General features: G+C 37.6%; 1 protein-coding gene across 1 annotated transcript; it reads right to left on the bottom strand.

Moving 5' to 3' along the window:
- Window positions 1-5,127: 5,127 nt before the first annotated feature.
- LOC137487187 (inactive serine/threonine-protein kinase 19) lies at window positions 5,128-20,008 on the bottom strand. Its single transcript, XM_003198178.7, has 6 exons — window positions 17,029-20,008; window positions 14,033-14,178; window positions 13,531-13,766; window positions 8,480-8,577; window positions 5,390-5,537; window positions 5,128-5,300 (listed from the first exon to the last, which is right to left on the bottom strand). The coding sequence occupies exons 1-6, from the start codon at window positions 17,114-17,116 to the stop codon at window positions 5,249-5,251; spliced, it is 768 nt and encodes a 255-aa protein (XP_003198226.1). The 5' UTR covers window positions 17,117-20,008; the 3' UTR covers window positions 5,128-5,248.
- Window positions 20,009-20,419: the final 411 nt, after the last annotated feature.

Genomic DNA, 20,419 nt, shown 5'->3' with positions numbered 1-20,419 from the left:
TCAATAAACTACATCCTCGCCTAAAAAGCCTCAAAAGAGTTTTGTTGTCCAACAGCTGCAATATTTGTCAAACATAAAACATTTCAGGGGAAGATGGGTCTGTCGAGAGGTAGCATAGAAAAATAGGAAAAAAGATACATTGGGGAAAAAAGACCCCCCCCCCAACTATCCTTAAAGTAGGGCAATATCAACACACTTTAGATTCCCATTGTTTCACATTTCTGTTGTGTGATTGGCTCTTTAATATATCAATATAGAGTAAAAAGTCCAGAGCTTATGAATGTTATTGAAAAATGTTATCGCAATTCGATATATTATCATTTATCGGCCCAGCCCTAGTGCCTTAGTGTCCCACCACTGACGATATACACCCATATCGCACCGCTACAAGGGTGATATTGTGTTTATACAACAGTTCGACGGCATAATCATGTGTATAAAGAAGAAAATCAAACACAGAGAGTCTAAAAACCCTTTTGTATGAGGAACTACTTTCTTCCGCCGTTCATTCACATCTGCAGCTGACGTCAGAACAGCAGAAACAGTTGCCACTTCACCAACTTCACTTTAGAGCTAGTCTTTCTCTAGTGTAATGTCTAAAGTCATGACAAAACAGCTGAACAGCATGAAATGCCATCAGTCTAGAGATTTCCTAGAATTTCTCTGTTGTAATTGGGAGATAATAATATTAATCCCTGAAAGAAGCCAAAGCAAACACTAGCAGATTACTATAGTATAAATACAGCACTACAACATACAAGAGAGATCAATTTAGAATATCGCTCACCAATTTTATAATGTTTTAATCCGCTGTAGTTTGCAGTTTACGCTAAGGACTTATTATGGGGTCTCTGTCGCCATTATGTGGCTGAACGTCAACCATCAATTTCTTTGCTCTGCTGATGGCCGCCAACGTGCTGAATCTTCGAAATTATAAACATAAAAAAAAGGCATTTATATTTATAAATAAACTACACCGTTGCGATCCAAACAACTACATCCTTGCCTAAAAAAAAACAACTTAAAAGTACATTATGTTGTCCAACAGCTGCAATATTTGTCAAACTGTAGAGTTTATTCCTCTGCTTGTCATGCGGGTGGAGTTATGCACAAGGATGAAGAGGCTGTGCGAGTGCTTATATTGCAGAATATCACACGGCTATCAGATTCGAGAACTAGACAAGACATATATATATATATATATATATATATATATATATATATATACACACACACACACACACACACACACACATACATACATATATATATATATATATATATATATATATATATATATATATATATATATATATATATATATATATATAGCTTTTACCTATTGAAACGTAGGTTGGAAAAATGGGCTTAATTGTCATTTATATTGTCAAAACCAAAAATACGACATGATTCAAGGTTTGGTTTTAATTTTGTTTTCATAAAAATGTTCATATTTTCTGATTTCAGGTGTGCAACAAGGCCAGGACGTTCTTGTTTTGTTGGTTCAATAAGTCCTCAAATATTAGCATCCTCCTCTGATATATGCTCAAGAAAGGCTGTCTGAAATATACGAAAAAAAATTAAAAATATATATATAAACAGAAAGAAATGGCATTATATGAACACTACGATGCTCTTAGGGCATTTTTAATACTCCCTCTACAGCCATATATTTTTTAACACATTTGTAGAAACGTTTATTTCCTTTTTTAACACTTTTTATACTTGCTTATGTTACAAAAAGCACCAGACTACTGTCAGAACATACACTACAGGACTTAGTTCATGTGAAGTAGATCTTTTTTTCGGATGTGGTTCATTCTAATTATAGCTTACCGTATTTTAACTAGTATTTTATTCTTACTTTACTAAAAACATGGAACTGTCAAAGTAATTGGCAGCAAATCTGATTCAAACAGCACATCATGTGGAGCGTTTTCTGACCTTAAACACTTTGCAGACATACTTGAACTGTCCGGGGCACAAGTACAGGATGTGCTTTATATTGCTGGTCACCCAATGGAGCGATTTCAAATCTGCACACTAATAGCCGGATTGTAACCCTGTTTTTAGGGACGTTCATCATGTCACTTCTTTCACAGAGGAAATAAACTACAATAAATTTAGATCAAACTCTACGGTTTTGTTTTGTTTGTTATTGCTTGGGTATGAAGGTTTTAAAATGACAGAAACACACTGCAAAACCAAGTTATTGACAGTAGCTGTTTCCATCCACACTTTTACCAACAGATTTTAAGGTGTCCTTTAACATAAAGCCAGATGGAAATGTTTCACAAGAAATCTTAAAATGGACATTAAAGTGTATTAACTCAATAATAGCCCCTTTCACACATTTTTACCGGCAATTTTCCGGAAAGGTTGTATGTGTGAACAGGCCCTTTTTGAAAATACCGGTAAATTCGTTCTGGCTATTTTCCGGAAAGAGAAGTTGTAACATTACCGGTAATTTGCCGAAATGCTGCGCTGTGTGAATGCAGAAGGAAGATTGCCAGATAATGTGCGTGCACGTCTAGAACGTGCTGACGTGAGATGTCTGCTTTAGCCAATCAGAACAGTCAGACGCATTCACGTCCGCGCGGTTTATGACAATAAAAGCCTTTGAATATTTTTCCAGACACAATTAGCTGCTAGAAATTAGCCAGATAACGTTTATATGTTCATTTTAATGCCAACCGTGTAATTAATTATCGATAAGATGCTTATGATAAGCCGTTGTTTGTTTACCTTCAAGCTTTGCGTGTGCCCATTAAACAGGCCACGAGCGCCAACACACACACATATCATGAACATGACGACAGGCGAAAGTGTTTCTCTATATGTTTTCATCGAAGTTGTTCACAATACTGATCCATCCACAGAGTTTGTGATGTAGTCAAATGTTTACAAATACAAGCGCCGCCGTTTAGAGGTCATTTCTGGTTAATGATATCAGAATTTAAGTGTACCTGTATTTTGGAATGGATGTGTGAATGCTCTTTTCCGGAAAAATTCCGTAACGTCCTCGCCAGTGTGAACAGCGCTTTTTTTTATTTACCGGTAAAGTCGTTCCAGAAATTTTACATATAATTACCGGTATCACTGGGTGAAAGGGTCTATTGAGTTAAAACAAATATGCACAAATTATCTTATGAATGTTATTATATCAAAGAAATGACCGAATTTTGACTCAACAGATTGTGATTGGATAATTGGATTAACCAGTGGACCAGTCACATAGATTTAATTAAACCACTACAGAATCCAGTTTTCCATTTTTTTTATAGCTCGTGTATTTATTTATTTTTTGCACTGAAGTCAAACTGGTTTATTAGAGCTACAGTGGTTTCCATGTTAGTGCTGATAATGTCCACCAGTTTTCTGGGAAGAGATTTTCTTCTCCTGAAAGCATAGAATAGAAATAATCTGTTTCTTTGGATTTAAACATATTGACTGCACAAGGTTTCACACTTCCTAAAAGACATACGAAATTCAAGGCCTGGAAAGTACTTAGGCCGTACTCACACTAGGTACAGTTGCCTCGAACTGAGCCAAAGCACGCTTGTCCCCCCTCCCGTCTCCCCCGACGGCCCGCACTCACACCACAATCGGGCCTGGGCATGCTTACGTCATCGCTGCTGCGCTCTTCAGTGAGAAGCGCTCTCTCACTCAGCAGCACAGTGGAGTTTTCTCGTTATATTGTTTCAGTCGTTTGATATGCAGTCAAATATTTCGCCAAACAGTCCTTAAGGATGCGGTGACACACAGTCAGATATTTCGCCGAACAGATCCGCCACTTTTGGCGCTCATAAACAATCATAAAGCTCTCGTGCTGCAGGAATAAGGAGGTCTGCTGAGGCCGCACAGCTGTTATGCAGTGAGGGGTTTGCGTCTTTAATAAACTACGGCAGTTTGCTTTCACTGAACAGTAAGAATGATTAATAAATCCATATGAAACGGTCCCTTAAAAGTCACGTCTCGCTTTCAGTTTCGGGCGAACCGCGCTCAGGCCCACCTCCTCCAACCGGGCCAGGGCCGGCCAAGTGAACCGTGCTTGAGCCCGATTCAGCTCACTAATACTTCTCAAATGATCCAGGAAACGGGCCTGGGCACGGTACGGATGGCATAGTGTGAGTAGGCCCTTAAAAACAAGCACAGGTCCTTGAAAGTGCTTGAATTTTAAATGTATAGTGTTATTCAGCATTTGACATTTCATGTTTGTACTTTGCTGAATGAAAAAAACTGAAATTCTCAATTTAAAAATTTACACATACGTACACACGCACGCACACACACACTCGCTAGCCACTTTATTAGGTAGACCTGTTCAAGTGCTCATTGATGCGATTTTTCTAATCAGCCAATCACATGGCAGCAACTCAATGCATTTAGACATGGTTAAGACAATCTGTTGCAGTTTAAACTGAGCATCAGCATGGGGACGTAAGGTGCTTTAAGTGACTTTGAACGTGGCGTGGTTGTTGGTGCCAGATGGGCTGCTCTGAGTATTTCAGAAACTGCTGATCTACTGGGATTTTCATACACAACCGTCTCTAGGGTTTACAGAGAATGGTCCGAAAAGGAGAAAAATATCCAGTGAGTGGTTTTGTGTGCCTTGTTGATGTCAGAGGAGAATGGCCAGACTGGTTCCAACAGATAGAAAGGCAACAGTAACTCAAATAACCACTCGTTACAATAGAGGTTTGCAGATGAGCATCGGAATGCACAACACATCGAACATTAAGGCAGATGAGCTACAGCAGCAGAAGACCACACCAGGTGCCACTCTTGTCAGCTAAGAACAGGAAACTTGACGCTACAATTCACACAGACTCACCAAAATTGGACAATAGAAGATTGGAAAAACGTTGCCTGGTCTGATGACTCTCGATTTCTGCTGCAACATTTGGACGGTAGGGTCAGAATTTGGCGTCAACACCATGAAAGCATGGATCCATCACACATTCAAGTGTGTTTGATTAGAATGAGAGCTAAAAATCTGCAGGACACCAGCCCTCAAGGAACAAGTTTGGTGACCCCTGCTCTAGAGAAATAAAGATGAGTTGAATTGAAAGCATCACTAGTCTGAAACTCTTCACTAAAGACATTCCAGAGCTTTGAAAACACAAAGAGTGTTTGGCAAACTTTTATTACAGCATTGTGCACAGCTTCTTCTGTTTTACAAACAAAAATATAGCAATAAATACATCTACAATCCATTTTGTACAATAGGAAAATCATAAAAAAAGTGTTAGTTGTTTCCGTCCACGTATCGTAATACTGTCCCTGATGTGGTCTGTATACTGCAAACACACAAAAGATGATATTTTAGGCATCACACGCTGTCCACATAATTACAGCTCAAAGCTACATTACCATGTGGTTGTCTTACCATTCTACTAAGTCTGCTCCAATGATATCATGAACGTGATACTTCATCTGGAACTTAACCTGTGCAGTTGTGCGACGCTCCTCCAGCTCAGTCCTTAAGATTTCACTGTATTTGGATTTCTTCACCATGTTAAGTACAGCTTTACGCCCTGTTAGAAAAAGCAGCCTTATAGTTCAACACTAATCTGATTGAACTTTAGACGACACCTTGAAAAAAAAGCCTTATACAAAAGAAGAAATGGATTCTGAATTGGGATTAGATCCCGAAATCCAATCTTGTCTTAATATCTTTAATATGAGTTATTCAAAATTGTATCTAAAATTTCTTTTTTTTAAGTTTTTAATGATTCAAATGGCATGATCTGAAAGTAATTTTGTGCACTATATATACTCCAGAATCCTAAATTTAGCTTCAATTATCATGTAATAAGTCCATTTTCTTTTAACTGCATGGGTCTCAAACTCAATTCCTGGAGGGCTGCGGCTCTGCACAATTCTGCTCCAACCCTAATCAAACAGCTGATGCAACTAATCAAGGTGTTCGAGACTCTTTTGAACACCTCCACTGTTGCCAAATATTTTCAACGAAAAGGCGCTAAATTCTCCCTGAAAAATCGCTAAAGTCGTTAGATTACATAATACGTTAATTTGCATATTACTGACGTCATCACGTTCTACCATTTCTGTTTGTTTAACAGCCTTTGGTAAATAAAGGAGTATTTATATTTGCACTATGCTTTATGTAAGCATGTCAATTTAAGTAAATTTATTGCTGTTTGAATACTGTATATCAATATAGACGTTAGAGCTGCACAATTAATCGTTAAAAGATCGCGATCTCGATTCGACCCCCTAGACCCCCTTAATCCAGCATTTCTACGATTCTGCCAATCATATTTTCAAGTTCAGGAGAGAAGAAAAGGCGGCTGCGCGAGTCTTTTTATTGTTTCACACACGTTGCTCAGCGACATTAACACCTCCAAATGATGTTGAATGAGTCACATACTTTATTTATAAAATATAATTCACCTAAAAATGTAATTTTTGTCTTCATGTAATGATGTTTTCGCGATCTGGAAATCAAACATGACGTGAGCTGCTGACCATGAGCTGTTATCACAGAGAGGGCGCGCGCTCTCTACTTAATGATAGACGCATGCGCGTCTACTTTAGTGAACAGAACCTGCATGTTGCGACTAACAGGTAAGAAAGTTGTAAATAATATTCAGTTTGTGGCACAGAGTGATCTCTTGGGAGTGGCGCGCGAAGTATGAACAGCACTTAGCAGTCAAAATGAAACCGAAAGCGTGCACTTCATTAAAATTTCTTATATCGCATTTTAGAGTTATGATTACGACAAGCATTTGATATGTTTTTCTTTCATAGCGAACCCACAGTTGTGCATGAAAATAAATGTTTGCAATGTCAGTATAACTACTCCAGCCTATATAATGTTGAATATAATCTGATAATGGCAAATGTCTGATTTTACCAGTGAATAAAATTGTCTAATATGACAGATTGCAAGCATATATCTCAAACATAATAATTCAACATCAGAATTATTATAAGTAGAATAGAATTATTTATAGAAACCAGTAGACCTACACACAATATTATCGATGTTGTGCCATATGTTTGTTTTTACCCTACCTGTTTTTACATCTACAGAATCGTGAGAAAATCGTGATCTTTATTTTAAGCAAAAAAATCACGATTCTCATTTAGCCAGAATCGTGCAGCTCTAATAGACGTGTAGTGAATTTGCAGTAATCTCTCAGACGTAATAAACTCAGACAAGTTCTGAAACTCTCACTAAAATATCTGTGATTGTAAACAAGAAAAGAATAAACGGTCAAATTAAAGTGTTAAAATAAAGGAGAAGCATATCGGTTTGACTGTATAAGAGAAATAGGAGAGATCTGCTCTCGGGCTGCAGGTGGGAAAGAGACTGCTGTACGAGGACTGAGCCACCTGTCAGTGCTCTGAGGCGGGGGAGGGGCCGGCGGCATCACCCGCAGCTCGTTGAGAAGGTAGAGATGGTACAGTATGGACAACAAATGACAGCCTATAAAAAATCTCCAGTAACACACAAAAAAGTCACTAGATTTGTCGCTAGTCGCTTTTTTGAAAATTTGTTACTAGGGGGGTCTTAAAAGTCGCTAAATCTAGCGACAAAAATGCTAAGTTGGCAACACTGAACACCTCGATTATTTGGATCAGCTGTTTTATTAGGGTTGTTGTTGTTTTTTTTAATAATCTAGATTTGGAAATCTCAAAATGTGTTTATTTTGCCTTTAAAAATGGCACAAATGTTAGATGAGTTACTCGATCCTGGATAGCAAAACATGGGATTTTAAATTGCAGATTAAGGGTGCTTTCACACCTACACTTTTGTTTCGGAACGTGTCTCGTTTGCCCAGTTAGCGCGGTTCGATTGGCATATGTGAACAGGGCAATCGCGCTCTGTTCCGCACCAAAGTAATCACTCCGAGATCGCTTGAATGAGGTGGTCTCGGCTCGATTGAAACGAACCCTGGAGCGGTTCGATTCCAGTGAGAAAGCGATCCGATCCGAGCGCGGTTATATCACAGTGTTTTATGGATATGTAATAGGCTTATGGCTATATGAAGAGAGAATTATAGGTAGGGCGGGAAGTTTCGCGAGTCTCCGGATGCCCGCAATCGAGTGATGATCTCCCGGTAATCTCGCGTCTCCCTCCTGGTCCTCAAATAGGCATCGTCGCGCACCCTTCTCACCCCTCCCAACCGCGTCTTTCCTCAGACACGTCACTCGCGCGCACCCTGTCAATCACCACCAAACCTCTCCTGACAGCTGAGCGGGACGCTGCAAAATAAACCCTGACACTCTGACCAATGTAAGGAGAGTTTACTCACACGTGACTTGTTTTAGCTCTTTTGGTTCGATTAGAAACTTTACAGTGTGAAAGCGAACCGCTCCAAGAGCAAAGAGCAACAATGTAACAATTTTAATCTCTGTTTCGGAACAACTGAATCGATCCACAGGTGTGAAAGCACCCTAAAATGTAGTGATTAAAGGAAAACCACACACACACAAAAAAAAGACCTACCTTTAATGAAGTACTTAATGAATCTGCCAGAGTTTGGGATTGAGAGCCACCAGCTGCCTGCATCTCTCACAGTGAGGAGACCAGACTTCACCAGCTGCCTGAAGGCACAAAAACTTCTTCAAATAAAGCACCAGACACCATCAACATGCAAACACTTAGGGCTGTGCAATAAGACAATGTATATCATACAGATAAATTAAAACGTTTAGCATTTAATACTGTGCTCTAGTCCAGGGGTGTCCAACCCTGTTCCTGCAGAGCCACCTTCCTGCAGATTTCAGTTGCAATCAATATCAAACACACCTGCCTGTAATTATCACGTGGTGTTCAGGTCCTAATTAATCGGTTCAGGTGTGTTTGATATGGGTAGCAACTAGGGATGTAACGGTATTGTAAATACCGTCATACCGCAATATTAATTTTTTTCGATATTACCAAAGTCGCATGACTCGGTAAAACTATAGGTCTTCTGAGAAAATTTGCTTAGGCGAATGAAGCGAACGGGAGGTAGCGAAAACTACAATACCCATCAGCCCATGCTTGACCATCATCCCTTGCGGTCTGTTGTCGCTACAGATCCAGTAATGCGGAAATGGAGTGTGCTGCTAGAAGCGGGGATGAAAAGAGCTGGAAAATTCTAAGGCCCCGTTTACACTAATGCGTTTTAGTTTGAAAACGCATAAGTTTTGCTACGGTTACGCCAACCGTCCACACTACGCCGGAGTTCTCGAGCGCCGAAAACGGAGCGTTTCGAAATGTGTGGATAATGTCTCAGTGTGGATGATGGAAAACGAAGACATCTGAAAACGGAGGCGGGGCTGCAGACGTTCGCCTCTCTGATTGGGGCTTTTCCTGAATATTAAGTAGCCTAGCACGCACAGTTCAGTCCTGCATCTTCTCCGTGTAAGTTCAGACTTCGCAAGTTTGATCAAGGCTGCATCTCTTCTTCTCAGTTTGATATGGAAAAGCAGACTATACCGAGGACACGGGTAAATCTTCAAAGGGAACAGTGTACTTTATAACTTCATTCACATCACCCTGGCTACGTTGTTTCACTTTATCAACAATAAAATGTAAACATGATTTAAGGAACTGCCTATTTTCATTTTAATATTAGCAACTTAGACAGCAGACATGTTGAGGCGTCGTGCTGCATATATGAGCGTCATCTTCACTGTGTGGATATTTATAACAAAACGGAGCCGATTACAACTGCCTCCTTTCAATTCCAGTGAAAATACGAAACACAGCCTCTCTTTTGCTGAGTATCAGTTTTAATAATCGATAATGGCCATTTTAAAAGTATAAAATACAATAAGTTTATACATTATAGGAAATAAAGGCAAGCGATCAGTCAATATACAGAATGTACGTGGTTACATTAATCATTAACTTATCTTTGCGCTCAGCCAAAACACGTTACCTGAGAACAAGTAATAGATTCCAATGACCAAAGTCAGGGAATATGTCGTTAGATAAAGACAACAAGATAAATGAAATATCCCGTTTAATAAATATAGTGAGATTAGATCCAGCGGGAGATGCTTGATGAGAAGTCCGACTAGCAGAGCTCTCATCTGGGTAGATGGGCTGAGTGTGATTAAATGTTGAATGTGATGAGTTTTCAACAATACTAAATTGAAACTTTATTGTTTTTACATGGTTTAATAATTTTTGGTTATTAAAATTGAAGTTCCTGTTTCAAAGCTTACAGATAGATGGCTAATTTTTATGTCATTGACACTTTTGGCACTTTTTTGGAGTATTTTCATAAGTTTTGTTTTTTCCTGTAAATGATTCAATAAATACCGTACCGTGACATTCATACCGAGGTATTACCGTACCGTGAAAGTTCAGTTCCAATACTCAAGACCGCAAGTACGGAGGACGCGTGAAACTTCCCGGATGTGATCTTGATATCGAGGACGCACTGATGCGGACTTGAGCACCGAATTCGCTCTGGAAGTCCCAGAAGTCATTGCGACTGGAGGTGGGAAGCGCTGCATTTTATTTAGATTTATTTTTAAAGTTCAGAGATGTCACTTATTTACCTCAGGAGTTTCCGTAAAGGAAAAGGTGAAAGTAAACATGACCATGAACATCTTAATAAAGGAATAAACACATTAAGGGTGTTTGTTTGCTGAAATTCGTATTAAAATGTGTTTTATTTATATTGTGTGTTGTATATTTATAATGTTTTTATGCAAAGTATATATTTTGAAGAGGGGGGAAACAATAAATCATTGTACGAGTGCTGTAATGTTTAAATAATTTACTATTTAAAACGCGTGAAGGTCACGTGACCATCAGGAAGAACGCAGCATCCCATTTCTCAAAGGACGTGTTCTCTGCCCTCGCGGTCTCCTGAGTTCGTTCTTCCGACCACACCTGGCAAGACCGTCTCCACAAGAACACAAGTCCGTTCTTTGTGTTCTTGGAATTGAGAAACAGCCCCAGTCTCTAGTGTTATATCCTTTGGAAGAGTCCAATCTTACACTCCACCATGAAGATGCTAACATGAATACGAATAATAGTAAGACCACCTTGTTGATACTGTGTATAATAATAGCATTTAGCAATTTATTTAGCAATATTTTATGTTGGGCCTGTAATTATTAATTTTTAAAAAAACATTTTAGATTTCACTGGTATATATATTAGACTTTACATCAAACATCTGCCCCGAAGTTCTGAATAACCTGAGATAAATATGCACATATGAATGAGTAAATTTTTGAGTATATACTGTCAAATGTAACAATTGTCCTTTCCATGTGGTCAATATATAGAATATTAAAAGATACTATACAGTTGAAGTCAGAATGATTAGACCCCCCCCCCCTTCAATTTTTTCTTCTTTTTTAAATATTTCCCAAATGATGTTTAACAGAGCAAGAAAATTTTCACAGTATGTCTGATAATATTTTTTCTTATGGAAAAAAACGGATTTGTTTTATTTCGGCTAGAATAAAAGCAGTTTTTAATTTTTTAAAAAACATTTTAAGGTCAGTTATTAGCCCCTAAAGCTATATTTTTCCTGATAGTCTACAGAACAACCCATCGTTATACAATAACTTGCCTAATTACTCTAACCTGCCTAGTTAACCTTATTAACCTAGTTAAGCCTTTAAATGTCACTTTAAGCTGTATAGAAGTGTCTTAAAAAATATTTAGTCAAATATTACTTACTGTTATCATGGCAAAGATAAAATAAATCAGTTATTAGAAATGAGTTATTACAACTATTATGATTAGAAATGTGTTGAAAAAAATATTTTCTCCGTTAACAGAAATTGGGGAAAAAATAAACAGGGGTGCTAATAATTCAGGGGGCTAAAAATTCTGACTTCAACTGTATCTTAGTGATTAAGAAACAACGCTTTTTCCAATTTTCAAGGCTTAAATCATTTGTTCCATAGTGGGCTACGCTAAGCAGGACAACAAGAAACTATTAACTAATATTAATTCTTTTAATTTTGCAAATGTCTCATTAAAACACCTAAAGACGTGTAAAATGAATCTTGGGTTAAGATAATTCAATCATTCACCACTGGGGGCAATCTGAGTGAACTTGCATGGTTCATGTGGATTATATGGTATCCGCTTAAGTGTGACGTCAAGCGAAGTGGCTTAAAAGCACTATATGAAACTGTATGGAGACACTCAGCAAATGGTAATAATAAGCGTTTACAAATGCAGTGCAGTACTTTTGAAAATCACTATATATATATATGTATATATATATTAAGGGTGTCACGATCCTCCAAATCCTCGATTCGATTACATTTTCGATTCTAAAGTCACGATTCGATTCGATTATGAATAAATAATTAATTAATAACGAATTAATTATAAGTAGCCTACCGTTTAAACTACCTGACCTGCATGGTCTTTGTTTTACCCATAAACAAATCATACAGTAAATGAAAAAAGGCAAGATACACACATAATTACCACCTCTCAATCACTTTTTTCTGCAGGACTCGTGAAAAGGCAGTGATCTGTGTCGTTAGAATGGCGTCGATAAAAAAGGTGCACAACCAACAGGAACCAGCCAACAGTATCTGAGGTGTTCGCTAAAATGACTAAGTACTTGTGTGAAAGTAAAAGATGGAAGCAGTCTACTGACCCGCTGACTGCCTTGACTTGCTGTCTCGAGCGCATGACAATGTGTGTGCGTCTGTGTCTGTGTGTGAATGAGTGTGTGTGGTCACGTGATGTGCGTTTTCAGCGGTAGAGAGGAAGGAGGGCTGCTCAGAAACGCTACACGCCAGTGTGGATGTGGATCGTTGTCGTTCTAAAATGCCATTTAAAAACAAAGACAGTGTAAACAGGGCCTGAGTGTGTACTTTTCACGAGCGGATTTGCAACGGGTGCGGGGCGGAGGATCGCGATGCGCCCATCGTCTATCATCCCAACCATAATACGTACATAGCAGAGCTTGCAAACTGTGTTTTTTTCGTCGACAACACGAACGTTGTCAACATAACTCACTGGAAATCCAAAATACTTCCACACTGGCGACTTCATTGAAAGAGGAGAGGGTTTAAGCTCTGTCGACGGGTCTCCTGCTTCTGCAGTTCAACAAGCACTTCAACAAGCCTGTTTGTTTCCCGCTTGGCAAGCCAAGCTAACGTGACATGGGGGCGTGGCAGCATCGACGATTCTATTTTTTGATTCGATAATCAAAGTTAAGCATAAATTTCGATCGATTTCGATTAAAAATCGAAATCGTGACACCCTTACTATATATATATATATATATATATATATATATATATATATATATATATATGGACTTCAGTCGAATTATGGTACTCAAAAATCGCTGTTTACATGGTAGACTCTTAATCAGAGTATTGTCTTAATGATATTAAAATCTGAGTATTGGTGTCCATGTATTGCATGCATTCATTGCTTGAGTAAACGGCGCTTCAAAAACACTATTATTTTGTGATACATAACATCTTTATCAGGATATGAGAATACTTGTAAGTCATTAATAAGCTGTCATATTGGTCAGCCCCCCAAAAATGTGTCATTTCCCTTACGTGATCTCAGAGTCGGAGAAGAGGAACTCTTTCAGCATTTTGTCTTTGTTGAAACTTAAATCGGAGCAGCCGGGAATGAGCTTATCCAGAAACTTCTCAGCGGTTCCCAGGGTTTTTCTTCCAGCTTCCTCTTGAAGGACTTTGGCTCTGTAATCCTCAGCAAACACCAAAGCGAAGGCCTCCGAGTCGAAGCCCAGCTGGAACATCAGCAGCTCGCCGTTTTCACGCAAATCATTCTGAGCATATGGAGAAATCGACACAGTCAAGCTTTCCACAATTTGCTTAGATCAGGGTTCCCCAAACTTTGTGCTGGAAGGCCAGTATCCTGCAAAGTTTAGCTACAACCCCAATCAGACACACCTGGGCTAGCTAATCAAGCTCTGACTGGGCTTTCTGGAAACATCCGTGCAGGACTTCTGATGCAAGTTAGAGCTAAAATCTGCAGGACACCAGCACCCCTGGCTTAAATCAATATGTTTTATAGGTAACACTATGGTCTTACCACATGCTTGTCCACTGAGGTTTTGTCAGTGTGTAAACTGTACAGCTGGTGTTTCAGGACCACTGGAGGAAGTGTGTCGTTGAAAAGTTTGCGTGAAAACAGCGTCATCAAATACTGTATGCTTGAGCGAATATCAGTGGCTCCGTCTGAAGAATAAACATCAGACACAAGTGCATCGTTTCTCTTTTCTGGGGAAAAAAGTCTTATTTCTTTTCATTTGGGTAGATTAAAAAAACCTGCCAAGGTCAACAGTATTAAGGCTTTTCCCCCTATCAGCTTGTTAAGTGGTGACGTGTTTGTGACATATGTAATACTGTTTGCAGGTCCAAGCCGCCACTCATTTGAGTTGAGAAATTATTTGTTTATGATCACTTTTTATTTATATCACACATTAAAGTAAATTTAACAAATTTTAACAATTTATAAAAAAATTAATCACTTTCTGGCCATTGGATATTAGGCATGGACATATATACTGCGATCGTGATTATCGAGAGTATTAAATCGCTTTGTAAATGTTTATTATTACCATTTCATGAGTCTCCCCATACAGCTGAATAGAGCGTTTGGACCCGGAAGCCGATTCGCGTGACGTCACACTTAACAAGCGGATTGGCTACAAAACGAACTACTGTTGTCCAATGACATGCCTAATCAATAGAGTCGGAAGTCTTAACCAATTTTTTCCCATTTTGCATTTATCTCTTTACATTCTAACTAGAATTAGTGTTACTACTTGTGTTTAATGATTAGAATGTTTCAAATTATTTATTTTGTCAAAGGATCATGAACAAATGAACAAGCTCTGAAAGAAAAATTAAAACACCAGATTAGAAAAAGCAATAATAAAAAACAAAGTAATATATATATATATATATATATATATATATATATATATATATATATATATATATATATATATATAAATAATATTTGACTAGATATTTTTCAAGACACTTCTATACAGCTTACTTTGACATTTAAAGGCTTAATTGGGTCAATTAGGTTAACTAGGCAAGATATTGACCTTATTCTAAAATGCGGAAGTGCGCCTGTTTTCGCGATTGTCTTAGAACTTCCGATTCAGTCGCCTATGGGAGAAATGACTAGGAATAATAAACGGCAGAAAATGGCCAAACTACTTGCTCAACAAACAAATGTTTGCATGACTACACAGACCAAGTAGCATAATATAATAAGAAAATATTAAATTGCAACATCAAGCAGCGTAACGAGCAGTTGTTAACGTCAAAAAATGAATGAAAGTGAATGTGACCGGAAGTCGCGAGACAAAAAGATTCAAATGTCAGCGCCCGCTCAACAGCTGAGAATAAGGTGAATAGAGTAATTAGGCAAGTTATTGTATAATGATGGGCTGTTCTGTAGACTATCAGAAAAAAAATGCTGAAAGAGGCTAATAATTTTGACCTTAAAATAGGTTTTAAAAGATTAAAAAGTACATTATAGTTTTTTTTGGTGGCAACACCCAAAGCTCTAAATATATCAAAATTCATCTATTTAAAATAGCAAACTGCATGTAACATTTCAAGCACACCGGCTTACAATTATTTTTTAAACAATAATTGAAACTATTTTAAAGAATTTAACTATTATAATTTTTCAATTTAGAGCTTGTGTCTGCGCAAGCTTGCCTCATTGTCATCTAATTTGAAAACAAAATCGATTCTTAACTTTTGAGAATCGTTACACAAAGAATCACCATTTTTTTGTCCCACCAATTCATACAGTACATCGGGAAAGTATTCATAGTGCTTCACTTTCCACATTTTTCAAATGCTACAGCTTTATTCCGAAATGGGTTAAATTCATTTATTTCCTCAAAATTCTACACACATTACCCCATAATGACAATGTAATTTTCATTTTTTTTTTGATTCTTTGAAATTGTTGCAAATTTATTAAAATTAAAAAACCCTGAAAAATCACACGTTGTATTTAATACTGCGCCCCGCTCTTCACTTTGCACTTCACTTATTCTTTAAACATGGGTCTGTGAGTGGACGGTACAAGATTTCTTTCTGTGGGAGTGGGATGGGACAGGAGTGAAAATCCACTCCAGTGTCATCCTCTAGCCCAGGGATGTCAAACGTAATTCCAGGAGGGCCGCAGCCCTGCGCAGTTTAGTTCCAACCCTGCTCCGACACACTTACCTGTAGGTTTCAAACAAGCCTGAAGGACTCAATTAGTTTGATCGGGTGCGTTTAATTAGAGTTGGAACTAAACTGTGCAGGGCTGCGGCCCTCCAGGAATAAAGTTTGACATCCCTGCTCTAGCGCCCACCTGCCTCCATTAAGGCGATGTCATCACCTGGATACACAGTATCAACAAGGTGGTCTTACAGCCCACTAGGTCTGGGCCCAAGTCTCCTTGTAACGTTTGGTTTTGTATAGGCGATGCTATAAAATGTTTTGCAAATATAGAAAGTTTTTTTTATTATTAATTGCAAATATTTTAGTTTTTATTACTGCTTGATTTTATTTGCAAGTTTTTTTTTTTTGTTAGCAAATTTAATTTTTATTTCTCTAAACTTAATTTTCCCTTTGCAGTTCTTTATTTTTGTTAGATTTTTTCCCCCAGGAATTAATTTTCTCTTTGCGATTATTGGAGATTTGCATTGCTTTTTCTTTATTAATCAATAATTTACTTTTGTTTGCAAAACTTCCTTTTATTTTGCAAGTATATATGGCCCTTGATTGACTGCATAAACCATGTTTTTTTATGTTGTAAATCCATGGTTCATTTTTATACCAATAGAGAAACTCGTTTTTAACAAGGTGTATTAACTACATTATTTATTATTTGTCATAACATTGATATTTTGAGTTTATTTGATTAGTAAAGATATTTCAGTTTCAAGATTTAGTTTGATGTTAGTTGAAGCAAGATTATCACAAAAACATATTGAAAACAATGCATTAATTTATGTCCTTTCAGTCCCCAAATGTATGAGGATAAATGTGAATTACGAGTCTTACCGTGAGTCTCTCCCGTTAAACTGTCAGCTGCACATCTGCGTCTCTTCAAACAGAAAGTGTCCGCAATCAGAGCTCTTTTTCGGCTCATTTTGCTCTGATTTTAAACACTGCTGCTATTATTACAGAGTTCACTTATCCGTTTTCCTCATCTAGCCAATATATGATTTTTTTATAGTTATCAAAAATTCATTTTCTTCTGCTTTTGAGTTTGAAATGTTTGCTCACAAGTAATCAAAACACACCAGCAGTTTTCCAGGGGTTTCAGTACAGCGTAACCGCTATTACGTCATCCAGTGGGCGTGGCCTATATGTGAATTTGCATAGGTCACGGATCATGCGCAGATTGTGAAAACAGCCGTTTGATTCAAATACCTGTACGTATTCGCAGGGGTTTTGTGTCCAATGCCTTTTATATGCAGTACTTTAAAATAGCTGTCCTGATCAGGTGTTTCATGTGAAATCAGTGTATGTTATATTAAACAAATTAACTTAAGTTACCTCTCAGATTACATTAATACTGTTATAACTTAAGATACCTGTCCCGATCCCAGGGCTTTTGTGTCAAATACTTTATATATCATAAACAGTAACATCAGATACCTGTCCTGATCTCAGGGGTTTCATGTATGATCACTTTTATATTAGTTAACATCAGATACCTGTCCTGATCCCAGGGGTCTCATGTATGATCACTTTTATATACAGTAACATCAGATACCTGTCCTGATCTCAGGGGTCTCATGTATGATCACTTTTATATACAGTAACATCAGATACCTGTCCTGATCTCAGGGGTTTCATGTATGATCACTTTTATATACAGTAACATCAGATACCTGTCCTGATCCCAGGGGTCTCATGTATGATCACTTTTATATACAGTAACATCAGATACCTGTCCTGATCCCAGGTGTTTCATGTATGATCACTTTTATATTATATACATTAACATCAGATACCTGTCCTGATCCCAGGGGTTTCATGTATGATCACTTTTATATTATATACAGTAACATCAGATACCTGTCCTGATCCCAGGTGTTTCATGTATGATCACTTTTATATTATATACATTAACATCAGATACCTGTCCTGATCCCAGGGGTTTCATGTATGATCACTTTTATATACAGTAACATCAGATACCTGTCCTGATCCCAGGTGTTTCATGTATGATCACTTTTATATACATTAACATCAGATACCTGTCCTGATCCCAGGGGTTTCATGTATGATCACTTTTATATTATATACAGTAACATCAGATACCTGTCCTGATCCCAGGGGTTTCATGTATGATCACTTTTATATTATATACATTAACATCAGATACCTGTCCTGATCTCAGGGGTTTCATGTATGATCACTTTTATATTATATACAGTAACATCAGATACCTGTCCTGATCTCAGGGGTTTCATGTATGATCACTTTTATATACAGTAACATCAGATACCTGTCCTGATCCCAGGGGTTTCATGTATGATCACTTTTATATTATATACAGTAACATCAGATACCTGTCCTGATCCCAGGGGTTTCATGTATGATCACTTTTATATTATATACATTAACATCAGATACCTGTCCTGATCCCAGGGGTTTCATGCATGATCACTTTTATATTATATACATTAACATCAGATACCTGTCCTGATCCCAGGGGTTTCATGTATGATCACTTTTATATACAGTAACATCAGATACCTGTCCTGATCTCAGGGGTTTCATGTATGATCACTTTTATATACAGTAACATCAGATACCTGTCCTGATCCCAGGGGTTTCATGTATGATCACTTTTATATACAGTAACATCAGATACCTGTCCTGATCTCAGGGGTTTCATGTATGATCACTTTTATATACAGTAACATCAGATACCTGTCCTGATCTCAGGGGTTTCATGTATGATCACTTTTATATTAGTTAACATCAGATACCTGTCCTGATTCCAGGGGTTTCATGTATGATCACTTTTATATTATATACATTAACATCAGATACCTGTCCTGATCTCAGGTGTTTCATGTATGATCACTTTTATATTATATACAGTAACATCAGATACCTGTCCTGATCTCAGGTGTTTCATGTATGATCACTTTTATATACAGTAACATCAGATACCTGTCCTGATCTCAGGGGTTTCATGTATGATCACTTTTATATACAGTAACATCAGATACCTGTCCTGATCTCAGGGGTTTCATGTATGATCACTTTTATATTATATACAGTAACATCAGATACCTGTCCTGATCTCAGGGGTTTCATGTATGATCACTTTTATATTATATACAGTAACATCAGATACCTGTCCTGATCCCAGGGGTTTCATGCATGATCACTTTTATATACAGTAACATCAGATACCTGTCCTGATCTCAGGGGTTTCATGTATGATCACTTTTATATACAGTAACATCAGATACCTGTCCTGATCTCAGGGGTTTCATGTATGATCACTTTTATATTAGTTAACATCAGATACCTGTCCTGATCCCAGGTGTTTCATGTATGATCATTTTTATATTAGTTGACATCAGATACCTGTCCTGATCCCAGTTGTTTTGTGTATGATGACTTTAAATAAAAATAGAAAATAAATATGAGTTATGTTAATTAACTAAGATTGAGAAAGAAAAATTATCCACGGTTTATTACAGAAAAATGTGGTATTTATTTGTTTAAACATGACTGAATACCATATTTTAAACTACAAAAACACGGTTAATCTTACCACAACCATTATTACTTGGTTTACGTTACCATGGAAGTACAAAAGCCCAGAGACAGTAAAACGGAGTAAAACGAGGTCATCTGTTTTTGCTAATGAAATCTTTAAAATATAACATTATAAAAACAAAAACAAAAAATAACCTGTATGATTGTTTTTTTCCTTCGTTATCCACCGCGGTAGGTTCTTTATCCATAATCATCCGGTTTGAAATGACCGCGCTAAAAAAGAACATGTACTGCGCATGATCGGTGACCTCTCAGTATTGTTTTTTTCTTTAAGGGGGCGTTTCCCAAACGCCGACCAAGCCACGCCCATTTTACGTCGTGGTAATGAAACCCCTGGAATTTAGTGCATGCCTATGGCTGTTTCTCAATTCCAAGAACGCAGAGAATGGACTTGCGTTCTTGTAGAGTGCGGTCTTGCCAGGTGTCCTCGGAAGAACGAACTCAGGAGACCGCGAGGGCAGAGAACGCGTCCTTTGAGAAATGGGATGCTGCGTTCTTCCTGATGGTCACATGACCTTCACGCGTTTTAAATGGAAATTATTTAAAAATTACAGCCTTCATACAACGATTTATTGTTTCCCCCCTCTTCAAAATATATACTTAGCATAAAAGCATTATAAATATACTCTGCACAATATAAATA

The sequence above is a fragment of the Danio rerio genome, chromosome 3, assembly GCF_049306965.1.
Source record: "Danio rerio strain Tuebingen ecotype United States chromosome 3, GRCz12tu, whole genome shotgun sequence".
NCBI classification, from domain to species: domain Eukaryota; kingdom Metazoa; phylum Chordata; class Actinopteri; order Cypriniformes; family Danionidae; genus Danio; species Danio rerio.
Note: the sequence above shows the minus strand (reverse complement) of the source record. Positions and strands in the feature narration are given on the sequence as shown.